At 39.8% G+C, this 14,136-nt stretch overlaps 1 protein-coding gene across 1 annotated transcript in view; it reads right to left on the bottom strand.

Moving 5' to 3' along the window:
• The window catches only part of pdlim4 (PDZ and LIM domain 4), a 46,294-nt gene that overhangs the window by 16,165 nt on the left and 15,993 nt on the right, over positions 1-14,136 (bottom strand). The window contains exon 4 of the mRNA XM_006785003.3: positions 10,503-10,584. Within this exon, the coding sequence (XP_006785066.1) occupies positions 10,503-10,584 (82 nt within the window). The remainder of the gene's footprint in view (positions 1-10,502; positions 10,585-14,136) is intronic.

Raw genomic sequence — 14,136 nt, 5'->3', positions numbered from 1 at the left:
CGCAGTAAGCACCAGTAAGGGAGACAGTCAGATTGTTGTTGACTGTGAGACACTAGAATGAGTTTGAGTGCGTGCATGTGTGCAAGTGTATGTGTGGCTATGTCTGGGCTAGTTTAAAGGGCCTTAGCCACAGGTGGTGGAGGTTCACCGCCTCTGCAGACAGGACACCTGTCATTTCAACAGAAGGGTCCTGCTGGATGTCATCCTGTTCTCTGCCCTCGCCTGGACCACACACACACACACACACACACACACACAGAGTTTTTAATTACTACTTCATAGCGCCTCTTCGACACCAACAACCCCACATCCTGGTCTTGGGAAAACACTTCGTCATTCTCTCCTGCAGTCAAGACTGATGACTTTCAAGAAATTTAAAACATCTCATCTGACTCTCCCAACAACCATGGACAATAAAGACAAATATAACTCTCACAGTAACTCTCTGGGCAAAGTGCTAGCAGATAGCCATTCATGGTAAAGTTGAGACAAGCAGACAGGAGATTCAGCACTCTTAGAAACCGAGAGCCAAACCGTCTTTGGTCAGGATGTCAGAAACACCCAGTTCTCTGTGGCTCTCTCTCCAAGCAAACGAGACAAGCCGAAGCCTGATTCTTACCACTGAGTGGAATAGCCAAACCAGATTCCAGTCGTTATCTTTAGCCCTGTTTGTACAGATGGGGGACTTCATGGGAATTTAATCAAAGTTACCCTCATTCGCCTTAGCTCAAACTAAAAGGTTCCTTCAGATCGTAGGTTGTCTGTCTATCCACAGTGGTCTAAAAAACTGCGAAGAGGAGGCAAACTCCACATCATTTTTGAAGTGCTCAAATCCTAACCCTAACCTTAACCGTAGACCAGTCCAATCCAGTAGGTAGAGATGACTGTCAACAGACAGGCGACAGTGCAAGTAAGCATGGAGAAGAGTCCTACACTTGTGCTCTTTACCATACTTTATTACTTAAATAATGTGGCTGCTGGTAAACAGTCAACTGAAAGCAAAGGGATTTCAAAACACAAAAAAGGCTAAACTTATGGTGAGCAAACCATTTTTACAAGGTCATCTGAGGAATGACCATGATATAGATAAACCCTTGTTGACACTCAACCAATCAGAAATGTACAGTGCTGCAAGCCCCATCGTCATCCAAAAGGAATGGGGGTGCGGGGGTACAGTAACACACTTTCTCCAAAGGTTCTGTATTTCTGACAAAAATAAAGACTCCCTTGGAAATAAATGTACTATTTGCAGTACTTACACTCAGTTCTTAGTTCTATTTACAGTATGGCAAGAGAGGTCGGCTAAAAATATAGTCATAACACTGGTTTCGATGACTGTAAATATTGTTTAATGGTTTACAGTATCACACGGCTGCTCGAATCCCTTCCCTCCTTCCACTTTGACAGGTTTTCTTTTTAATTTCCAATACAATGATTTACTGCCGGCTTCCTTTTCATTTCAACCCTTTGAGAACTTACTGTTCCTTAAGAACATACCAAGCGCTACAAGGGTGAAGTTCTTCAGAAGTCACTGTTGCTACATGTTTTTTTTAGCACTCATTATTAATTTCTCATATTTATTCAGGGGCTAAATCTGTAGATAAAAATCAGAACAATAACTTTCAACAAGCAAGCTCATTCATGTAGGTGATTCAGGAAATTAAAATAAACCAAACAAAACACGTAAAGGAAAATCCCTGAGAGTGTATTACGTTACATGCCCCTGCAGTAGAATGACAGTAAAGGCATTACAGTTATGACACTAATGTGTACAAGTGAGATGCGAGGGACAGGTAACCACATGTTAATGTATAATATTATCTTTTCTATCAGAATGATATATTTTTTTTAACTGACTTCAAATATCAATCTTGTCACAGATAAGTAATCTGTGCAGCACAAAACACCCTCTGGCCTAAGGACAAGAAATACTCAACTGATTTTTCACATCTGAGAACGTAACAGGTTTTGGGAAGTACGACTGCAAATTCTGATAAAGCCAACTGAGTCAAAGTCGGCAGATCTAATGTCCCGAAAAAATGTGAATATGGAGTTAGCAAATATCTTTTAATTATCAGAAATGATCAGCAGTCGAGTTGCATGGTGCGTGCTTCGTGCATTGCATTTTGACACAAAATAGCAATACTGGAGATTAAAAGAATCACCTTCTTCAAATGGTATCAGCCCATTAAAGACCCATTGTCGGCCATCGCCACCCCTATAATTATCTTCAAATTAAGCACAGCACGCCTAGTAATAGGCCAGAAGGTGTGTATAATCCATTCCAAACATTAATAAATAAGACAGATGAGATATATATAATCTCTCTAGCAGGTTGTGACTCTACCCTGGGGTCTCCTCCCAGTTGGGTGTGCCCAGAAAAACTCCAAAGGGAGGTGCCCAGGAGACATCTTAACAGATGCCCGAAACTCTTAACATCATGCAAATGTGTGGATGTAAAATAAGCTGGTTTTGTCCAGCTCAGTATCAAGCTAAGATGTATAATTTCCAAGAGAATACTATCTCAGTGAAAAAGGGGATCAGAAACTTAAAACCAGTCCCACATGGGTCATAGCATTTCCGCGGTGAAAAGAAATGAGTAAAACCAATGCCAAAGTTCTTAAAAAGTCTTGTTTAGTTAGATTTCTCTCTTGTCAGAAGCAAGTACAGATTTACCCATTTTCACCCTAACACCCTGTATGATATGGTCTGCTTCCTTTTGCTTTAAAGGCAACTGAACCACATACTCCAGCCATTCCTTTTGTCGTTTTTTGTTCTCCTCATAACACTCTTTCCTCTCTGGTTGTGCACGTCTGTTCCACAGATATTTCCTTTGGATGGATGGTAGATTTATAAGGCTGCACATCTGGGACTTGCCTTATAAAAATGCCAGTTTGGTAACATTCAGAACCTTTTAGTGCTTTCATGTTGCTCTAAAAGTATAGTGCCTTGATTTTCTTTTTATTACAAATATCAGATTTAAGCCAACTTCTCCATTACAGCGATTTATTCTTCTATTTCAAAGGTGTACTAGAGGTTTAATGGAGATTTTGCCTTAAAGTGATAGCTGCATTAATCTTCTGAATGCCTAATCGCCCAAGTTCTGCTCATTCTCCATTCTTGCTTTTCAAATCTAGTCATAACACTTAAAAATTAATATGCGCAACTTTCTTCTTCATCTTTAGACCTCAACAAAATACATTTACTGAATGAAATTTTTCTCTCTTGAGAGTAGCCACACTTTCTCCTAAGGCTTGACTACATTCCTCTTGTCTAAGAGGAAGAGAAATCACAGGAACACAGAATGCAGATAAGGAACCAATAGCAGTAACTATTTGTAAGAACCAATATCATCTATCGCTGTATGCTCATAAATTTAGGCCGCCATCTGATTTTACTGACCTGTTTTTCAGTGGTAACCAAGCATGGCTAATGCTTCAGGAAGGCTGGCCATGTAAGAGCATATGTGCCAAAAAAGTAAAGAAAGCATAAAGATAGAACACTGCTGGGTTCTGCTATTTGTTACTGCTATTAAAAGTTACTGTGATTAATAAGAAACTGAATGGGAGATGATAGAGGTTTTACCTCCTGTCCCAACTATATATTAGAAAGTTAGAAAGTGGTAGACACACGAGAGGGGGATGGGTCGAGGAAGAGAAAAAGGTTGTGAGCCTTAATTGAAATCATATGTCTTTAACTGAGGGCCGAGGCCAGTCACACATGCTCAAATTCCTGATAATACACACACACAAGCGTACTGCTTCCCTCCTGCAAGGTTTAATCCCCCTGGACATTTAAAATTAAGCTTTTCACATGGCGCTCTGCACCACTAGTCAGACACAAACCAGCCCTTTAATGGCTCCCTTGTCCTGGTTGTGGGTGCCTCACTGGGAGGGGAGGAAGGCAAGCCCCAGAGGAGGTATCAGGGAGCAGGAGGTGAGTGGGAGAGCATGGAGAAAGATTTTAAAAAATTTTTTTAATGGTGGAATGTAAGGCTCTAATCACAAAAATGTGATTTTTTAAAAAAATTTTTTTTTTTTTTTTTACTAATTTTGTGCTATTAAATTAAACTATTGAGATAATGTCATGTCCACGTTAACTTCTGTGCAGTGCACACTGGGTTGAAATTAAATTTGTTATGAAGTAGCTATCTTTAGCATTGTAATGCATGACAGAAATATCAGGTGAATCCAGCTTATTTCAAATGTGAGCATTTAGGGGAACATTACTATTTGGTTTGGAATAAGTTTATCTCGTAGAGAAAGTCAAATGATTTAAGTAAGGAAACTAACTTTGTTGCGTGACGCGCAGGCAGCTGTGAAGGCAGTAAGCTGTAAGAGACTTGTTCCATACAACGAAATGCTTTACAGAAGATATACTTGGTTTGTTTTTTTTTTCTTTTTTTAATCATTAAAACAGTTGATGTTATTTTAAAAGATGTTATTTTTGGACTTCATATGATCACATGATCAAATTAATTTAAAAAAAAAAAAAAGGACCAACAGGTTTATCACTGTTGATTGTTTTGCTCATTTTGGTTGCCATTTGGAGTTTAGTACTTTTCATGGCTAACTAATTACAGATCAAAGTTCATCAAATGACCTCCATATAAAAGCTACGTACTCATCCTGATATCAGTGTAAGGCCTTGAAAAAGCAGCAGAAAATTAAAAAAATAAAAATAAACACACACAGGTACATTGCTCTATTCCCTGACAAAGTTGATACAGTTTCACTTTTCTAAATATGAATGAGCCCAGAGTCCTGCAGTCTCTCTGGACCATAAGCAAAGAGGGCTTAACGACTTCACTCCCTCAATATGATGGCAGCCAAGCAGGGCAAGAAAGGCTCTATTAAGAAAACCTGGAGACTGATTTGACATTTCTGGGGATGACTGGTTGATTAGTGAACACAAACAACCAAATAGGTGGGGTCACAGGCCTGACATCTAAAATGCCTGTGGAGCTGCTAAAATGACTTTCTCTTAATGCTTTACTGGTCTGCTGATCTGAGTTTTCCCGACAGGGGATCAAGTAAAACCTGACCCATTCAACATGCTTTGGTAACTCATGGGAATAGCTGAAATCAAGTAATAACTCCATGTTGTTAAAACACAATCAGAATGTTTATGCGGTAAATGGCAATCTACTTTGTGTTAACAAAATATATCAATCTAATAGCTCACCATCTGTTTTACCTGAGTACAAATGTGAAGAGTTTAACATTTAAACTATATTTGGGCAAATTGTTCTTAATGCTTCTTAATTGGAGAACTGTAGCCTTGTGCCATTCATTAGAAAAAAAATATTCATATACTTTTGTTTTAAGAGTAAAATCAGATCCAAACCAAGAAGGAATTAGTCATGCAAGGTCTCTATCTGTCAGCCACTGTTAATGTTAACTTGGAGACTTGAGTTTCAGCTGCCAGCTCCTGGGCTGAGACTGGAAGCTCGAGTGACGTGTGATCCAGACCTCTCAGCTTCCGCATTGTGGAGCCTCATTCTTTCCACAGGGCCACAGCACTCAGCCACAATAGCTATCGCTATAATAATAGGCCAGTTGCCATGAATGGCATTTACATACTGCCCTGCCAAATAATACTGTTAGACGAACATTGAGTGCGAGCCATTCCCACCTACTTGAAGCTGCCACTGTGTAATTTAAGGCATGGAACTTTGAAAACCCAAAATGTCAGTAACCCATGGTATTGCATTACTCCTCCATTAAACCATTCCAACAGTAAAACTGACAATCAAGTGCTAAAATTCAGACGTAAGGTTAGATAACCATTTACAAGAGGCATTTTTTCTTTTGGAAAAGGTGATTGAATTTTTGTATGCAAAGCTGTTATTATATTGCTTTTATATCAAATTTGGCTTCATTAATTATCTTACTTGCCATCAAATCAAATTGTCTTCAGTTCAGTTGGATTAAAAGTAAGGCTGGGCTTGAGCCAGACAATAAATACCTGCACTACTGAAGATACATTGGATATTGGATGGACTGTTTACTCTGAATTCAGGTGTTTTTAGTCCAATTGCCACAGGTGGACAAAATAAAGTCTCCAGCTACGCAGTCTGCCTGTACAAACACATGTGACATATGGGTCGTTCTTAAGAGGTTGCTAATTTTAAGCGGATGCCATCATTGCAACCAGTTTGTGAAATTTCTTCTCTCCTAGATATTTCACGATCAGCTGTAAATGGTACCATTGCAAAGTGGAAGCATTTAGCAACCACAGCAACTCAGCCACGAAATGGCAGCCCACATAAAGTTACAGAGCGTGGTCGCCAAGTGCTGAGACACATGGTGCATAAAAGTCGCCAACTCTCCGCTGACTCAATAACTGCAGGGTTCAAAATCTCCTCTGGCATTAACATCAGCACCAACGCCATGCTCCAGGAGCTTCATGGTACAGGTTTCCATGGTCGAGCACCTCCTCTGGCTGCAATGTGTCTCAATATTTATTTTAGATTTATAGTGGGGGGGGGGGGGGGGGGGGGGGGGGGGTGTTTGTCTTTATTTAATAGTTCAGGAGTCAAGACTAGACAGGAGGCTGGACTCAAGCCTAAGTGCTCCATTTTAGCCACAGGGCATATGGGTGCCTGCTCAAACAGTGAGCTAAATTGGTGCCCCGTACCTGAGTACTTTTGTCCATATAGTTTATTAAGTACTGAGTCAATATTGTACATGAAGAAGAAATCATCAAAGTGGTTCTAGGCTATCAAGATCTGGGGCAGGAAATAATGTTAATTAGAGATTTATGGGTTTCTGACAAGAAAAAAAGATGTTATAAGACATCTTGGCTAAAGTGCTTTTAGATGCTTTAATAGTGAGGGTATAGGGTATAAAATATCTGGCACTTAGTTAGCTTTTAGTATTGAATGAGAAATGAAACACTTAAGACTACCTTGACATGGAGGACTGAGATTCTTCTGGCACCTTGAAGATGAATTAAAAAGGTATTTTTTATTACTTTTTCCAAGTATGGAGCTTGATTTGTAGCCAGATTATTATATTAATCCTTTTGTTTTACATTAAATTTGGAAGTTGTGCCAAATATCTGATTATAGTTCACTAACCTTCCCAGAACTGTACAGTAAAAGCTTAGGTAAAAACTGGTTGTCATGTTATTTCTTCTGTTATGACAGTTACCTCATCACTGCTTTATCTCTCTCTCCACTCTTTATCACAATCATTTCTATTTCAGGAAGTTGTGTATGGTATCCGGTAGTTTGTAGACACTCTTGCAAAGACATTAGCACTCCCTGGAAACACTCCCTTGTCCCATTGAAACAAGTAAAAGAAACCCTCCAAAATTCCCAAAACAGCCCCATCATACAACAGTATTAAGTCATATGCTTGCTTAGCGCATATCCAAAAATACATCATTTGCACACCGACTTTTATGACAATCTCCCATGTTCCCAAGGTGAAAGGAAACACTTCATTCCTTCCATGTGTCACTTCCTGCTCAGTAGAAAATTCCCACCGGTGGGACTGGAATTTCCAACAAAGCCAGTTGGTCAAGGAGTTCATGATTAAAAAGGAAAATGTTCAATTTCAAAAGGCCTGAAGGATGCCATCACTGGATTTGTTGAACTTAACTGGATTAAAATTATAGCCCTTCTTTTGAAACATTCTTAGTTAACTGAGGTATGTGGCGATTTTTCTTTTTTTTTATTACAATATGTGAGCCTAAGTGTTCTTCTTTGGTGTCATTTCTCACCCCAAAACATACTGCTTCAGCATAAAATATGCTGCAAGTTAAGTGTCATGCTGTAAGGTAGGTTTTGAATGATGGATTCACTGCTTCAAGCCTTAAGCAACACAATCTGAAACAGTGACTTTCAGCTTGCTGTCCACACTAGCTCAAGCATCACGTCACACAAACTGGATCTGTCAGGACAGAAATTGTGGAATATACACTGTTTCTAAAATATCTCATGAACAATCACCAATGTCACGTTGGCAAACTGAATCAGAATACAGAAAGAACGAAACAAAGAAAGAGTGAGTTCTTTATGTGACTCTAGGGAGTAGATGTTTCCTCTTGTAAAGCACAGAAGGTTCCACCTGAGCGTGACAATAACGTGGCCCTCACTTGGAGGTTTCCAGCTGTCCGCGGGTTCCAGCTGTTTTACTTCATAAAATGAGATGCCAGAGAACATTTTTAGACTTCAGTAAGGAAGAAAAGAAGGACTGGAAAAGATGTAAAGAGAGATGGAGAGAAGAGATAAACAGAGAGAAAAAAAGCATGAGGAAGACAGATTTGCCGCTCTCATATTACCCTCACGCAAAGCCCTCCTATCATGCATGTCTGTGTTTGTAGAAATTCCTGTAGCTGTTGGTTCCTCTCACTCCAACTTCGTATTTTCTTATTTTAATCATAGCAAGACCTGAGCTGATAGCCACACTGTTAAAAGGTTGCCATAGAGTTCTACCTGTGGTGCTGAAAACATGAAATTTGATCTGTCTATGAATTTAAATATACAACAAGCCACAATCTCTGGTTAGTTTTTCGGATATACAAAATAACAGAATGTAGACACAAGGACAATATGGACCTGATGCTTTTTCTAAGATATCTTAAAGCCTATCATCACACTTCTATGGTCACTAACCAAAGACACCATATTGGCTGTGGGGGAGGGGGCTGTAGCTCAGGTAGTAGAGCAGGTCATCCACTGATCGGAAGGTTGGTGGTTCGATTCCTGGCTTCCCCTAGTCTACATGCCAAATATCCTTGGGCAAAATACTAACCCCAAATGCCTCTCCGATGCATCCATCGGAGTATGAATGTGTGTGAATGTTAGCTATGAAGCACTTAGAAAGTGTGCTTGTGTGAATGGGTAAATACACAAGTTGTGTAAAGCGCTTTGAGTGCTCAGATAAGTAGAAAAGCACTATATAAGAACCAGTTCATTTAGTCCAACGGACTGTCCAACCAGGCTGTGCTTTCAAACATCAGCCAACTTTTTCTGAAGCCAGTATGACTTGCTCTGATTCAGCTGGATGACTTCTTTCCTTTGCAGTATCAAGCATTGCAGCATATTTTTTCCATGTGGGAGTTTTCTTTTTGAACTTTTGTATCCTGCATGGGAGTGCAGTATTGAGTTTTTATTTAGTTAGATTAAGGCATTAAAACTACTTGCTTGAGTTGAATATAATGGTTTGGATTAAAAGCTATGACACTTTGAGTAGGAGGGTGCGCTCCAACGTGATGTCAGGGAGGTTCTGACTAACACCATACATATAAAACCTTCTGAGTTGCCTTATCTCAGATCTTTCAAGATGGATGGAATTAAAGTGGAAAATTGTTCTTTGGTGACAAATTAAAATGTTAGAAAAATCAGCGTATCAGTGCAGTTCTAAAGCCTCATTCATGATGGTATGGAGGTGCATGATCACATTTGTGAAAGCACATATGGCATAGGGCAACATGTGCTGCCATTCAGGCAACATCTTCAAGGAAAGACCGCTTATTTGAGCAAGAGAATGCCAAACCAAATTCTGGGTGTGTTCCAACAATGTGGCTCATTAGTAAAACAGTCTGGGCGTTTCATTGGCCTGCCTGCAGTCCAGACCGGTCACTCACCGAAAACATTTAACGCATCAGGAAATGTAACTGAGAAATTATTTAATTAGGTTTTAGGTTAGATTTACCAAGCAAACCAACCTTTTGGAAAGTCTATTTCCAATAAACTATCAAAATCCTAGATAAAGAAATTAGAATAGAACCAAAACCCAAGCTGATAAATTGCATCCGTAACTACTCTTACCCCAAAAACAACACTTTTTTGTAATATACGAGACACTCCATCATGAGAGGGCAGATAGATTTCACTTCGGCTCTTCGTATGCCTGTCCCACCCTTTTAAGCACGGATATGCTGCCACAACGAGGGCTGAGACAGATCAATCGCAACTCCATAACTACAACAACACAATACTTGACGAATGGACATCTCTCACATATCCGAAGCACAATATTCCCATTGTCTGTCTGCCTGAGTCACACAATATCCATACTCACAGCTTATGTGCGCATACACTCACACACCTCCTGTTTCCTCCATGCTCAGAAACCTGCTAGCCTGCCAGCAATGGAAAACTTGGAAAAGATCATCTGCTAGAGTTCATCATGCCTTGAATGTCCTTTTGGCAGCTCATACATTTGGAGAACAATCAAGATACTATTTCAAAACTATTCCAGTGAACAGTGGGATGCATTATCTCATTTATAATCATGTGAATGATAGCACACATGCAATTTCAAGATTGAGTGTTGTGCCTGTTTCCATGGATTCTGTCACCGAGGAAAATTGCATCTCACACCCAGGGAACTGTACTTCAAAGTCATGATGCAGTTACAGCCATCGCTCTGGTTGGCAGGATGATAAATTCAACGAGAATTCTGACTGCATCCCACCTCAAGTGAATTCAAATCTTAAGAAATGCATGTGACTTGTGCTTGGGGAAATCCACTGTAAACAGTGGTTACCTGTGAGTCGGGCTCCATGTAAGGGCTTGTCTTGCCATCTTCACTAACTGTTGGTGACCACACTCTGTCTCCCGATCCTGATCTGAAAGACAATACCCATGAGAGAGAGAGAAAAAGAGAGTCTCAGATAAATCCAATGCCATCTGACACCCAAGCTGAAGCAATGATTTCTGCTGAGAGTATGGATTTTTCTTTGCTGACATCTTTTTATTTATTTTTTTCCAAGGAACCTATAAAGTATTTGTAAGTGTCTGAAAATGACTCCAGAAAAATGAAAGTAGTCTGTATGCTCTAATCGTTTTAGAATTGATGTAAGATGGGAAAGATGACAGCAAAATCCCATAACTGTTACTGAATATTAGCAGTGCAAGATGCCTCTGTGCCAAAACACTCACAGTACTCAAGGTAAAGTCTGAGCATGAACATGCATGTATATGTGGATTTCTATGTATAGTTGGCAGCTTTCACATTTTTAATGGGATGAAGCTACTTTCCTCCCACTAATACCAAGATAATGTCATCATCATTATATCATAAATCCACTGTTTGAACTATCACTGGAAGAGCACATTGTATCTTGGGCTGTGGATTTGTCATAAGTAGCGATAGCTGAATTACTGGAATCTGAGGCTTACCCCTCTCATGTTTAGATTGTCAGTAATTGACTCCAGTTGCATATTCTTACATAAAAGTAAAAGGACTTACTGTTTGACAGCAATGATAAAGCACATTACTTATAGCACTGCTGAATGGGCCTCTATGAAAGAACACGGTAAGCAGGGGCACACAGCAATTTTTCTTTTTTTGAAAGACCCAAAATAAAATACTCTGGTGAAAATAAGGGCGTGCAACTTATCTTTCCAGCTGATAAATTGGTGCTATTCATTTCCAACGGCATTAGTAATGGCTCACTAGGAATGCTATTTAACTTTCAAGTTTCACATTCAACTAGAGGAAGTTTTCCGGTCACATAAAAGAATCAAGGGGAATTCTTTGGTTCATCTGGCTTTTGTTGCTATAGTGTTGGCCGTCAAGTGGGAAAACATCCCACCTCCAAAGCAGTAACACCCGGACATGACGCTGAAGGACAGCAGTGTGTGTGTGTCTCTCTGTGTGTGTGTGTGTGTGTGTGTGCTTTTCTTCACTTTCCTATTCATCTGCAAAGACATAAAAACCATTAACAGAAGTAGTGCGAGTGCATGAATGCATTGTTGACCCCCACAGGGGGGAGGGTTGACGTCTAAAGAGGTGAGGTCATTGGGCTGGCAGCTGGCACATCATTGCATGAGCTGAGCCAATGCTTCAGATATGAACCATGGAGGTGTTGCTATCAAGGACGCTCTTATGAGGCGCCGAGTGTCTGCAGATGGACAAGCGCTACTGCGTAGGATGAACCCTGCACCCCCCTCCTCCACCAATTCCTCCACGTTTCAGAAATTGAAAGCCTTCATGTATCCAGAATGTTTGGTTGCGATGGCTACCATACAAACACCCTATTGAAAGGAGTTCAGTCTGAAGTGGCCTATTTAAATTGGTATTTGGTGAAAACCAAAGACAAGGAATTTACCGAACATCCATCTTAACAGTTTTGAATGCAGAGGCGTAAATGGAAAGTATGAGAGGCAGACAGTGGTCATTATACTAGAGGTCACTCTGGAGAGGGATGTCAAAATCATGTAACCATCTAGTTAAAAAATATGCACTGCACTTGAAACAAAACTGTGCCACAGCTGTCGTTTTGTCTTCTGGAAACAATTTTGGCAATGTCAAATGCAACATAATGTATGTTATGTAATATAAAAAATAGCCACACAATCTGTTGCAAACAAGTGTGATGTGATGAGGACACCCAGATTACCCAGGGCCATGAGGATCCTACATCCAAAAAACTTCTGCTAAACATTCATTAATTAGTCGATTGTCTCTCTAACTCTAACTTTCCACTTGATTGTGCGTCTGTCTGATCCAGGCCTGGATAGTAAAATGTGTCTGGAAATATTCTTTGAAATAAACTCATTGTCACAACAGCACCATGATGTCAGAGCATAGGGGTGAATACTCTTACCTCTAATATATCAACTTCAATACAAAGGCAAAGAATTTTTAGATCCCATGGATTTATTTTCATAGGATTAGAATTTAAAAAGAAAACATGAAACACAAAATCCCCCTAAAAATGAAGATTTAGATGTTAGATAAAAATTCATGATAAAAAGAGATAAAAGTGAAAGAGAAAAAAATGAAAGAAAGGCGGAAATGGAAACACACAGAAACCAGAACATCAAAAAAAAAAAGAGTCATCACAATGATTTTCCTATTCTTTCCTATGATCATATTTTCCCTTGCCTGACCTCCCCCTGCCAGGTTTAATTTCCTGATTGGAGAGATCTGGATCTTGGAACAGCAGATGAGTTTACTTTGGCTGCACATGACCACAATGTTCAAAAAGGAGCATGGGGCAGACGGCTGCAAACCCTCAAATTAAGACGGGGCTGATAACTGATCATTTCAGGGTTCACTTAGAGTCCTACTCCATTATCAAAGCCATCTGAAAAAGGACAATTTTAAGTTGTATTGGTCATCACTGGACCTGCCCGTATGTCCTTTTTCTGTGCAAGGACTTAAGTGGGGGTTGTTTCTGTAGCATTTAAGACGAGGCAATAACTGTCTAAAGTGCAGCTTTAGAGGTCTCATTGGCAGATCTTAATGGGACACTTCCAAAAAAATCTCCATCTGTGCGCCGACAAGATCAATGGAAGAGAGGGAAAGGGAGGAACAATCGTCCCTTCGACCTCTTGTGCAACACAGTCTCCCAAACTCCACTGATGTTACAGTTGTAACCACAAAAATGGAGACCTTTGGAGAGTGTGAGAGGAATGATGAGATGAAGAAACAGGAGAAAACAGCCCTGGTAGTGGAGGGGTGTAGACAAGTTGGTTCCTTTGGAGGTTTCTTTTTGTTTTTGTCCCTGCTGGAGTCCAGTGCTCCTTTGGTCCCATGCAGCCTTGTGCATAATTCTTCATCTGTGAATCACGGGTCATTAAGTCAAAGTGAGAAGGAAGGGGCAAATTCTACACCAAAGGGACCTCACTCTGTCTTTTCTCTGCCTGATTTCTCTGTTTGAATTCAAATCCTCTTTCTTGTTTTAGTTTTACTCTTCAGATCATGATCAGAATTAAATATATACATCTAATTGCATCTGTAGGGCTGAGATATGCACTAATACTAAATGCGTTACCCATCTTATTCCCCTAATTATAGCCTTATATGACACCATTGCATGTCTAACCACACCCAAAAGCATCAAAGCATGAGTGGAAGTCATTGATGGTGCATGTCTAGTGTCAAGTCATGTCAAGTATTGAAACACAAGATTAAAAAAACCTTTGTAACTTGGCCCTGGAATTTTCTGCAGCTATGTCAATAAAAAGAAGATCAACAGAATGTATTTATGATTCTCTGTATAAAGTATTTTCTCAGTAACCAGGATATTTTTCTTTCAGCTGGTGCTGCAACTTTTCTGTCACAAGTGAAACTGAATTGACCACAATTGTTGGAAGTGGAAGCCAAACCCCAGAGATGAACGAGCTGAAACTATATACACATTTGGAAATGCTGCTTTTATGTTATTTGA

The sequence above is a fragment of the Neolamprologus brichardi genome, chromosome 10 (genome assembly GCF_056152115.1).
Source record: "Neolamprologus brichardi isolate AB-2024 chromosome 10, ASM5615211v1, whole genome shotgun sequence".
NCBI classification, from domain to species: domain Eukaryota; kingdom Metazoa; phylum Chordata; class Actinopteri; order Cichliformes; family Cichlidae; genus Neolamprologus; species Neolamprologus brichardi.
Note: the sequence above shows the minus strand (reverse complement) of the source record. Positions and strands in the feature narration are given on the sequence as shown.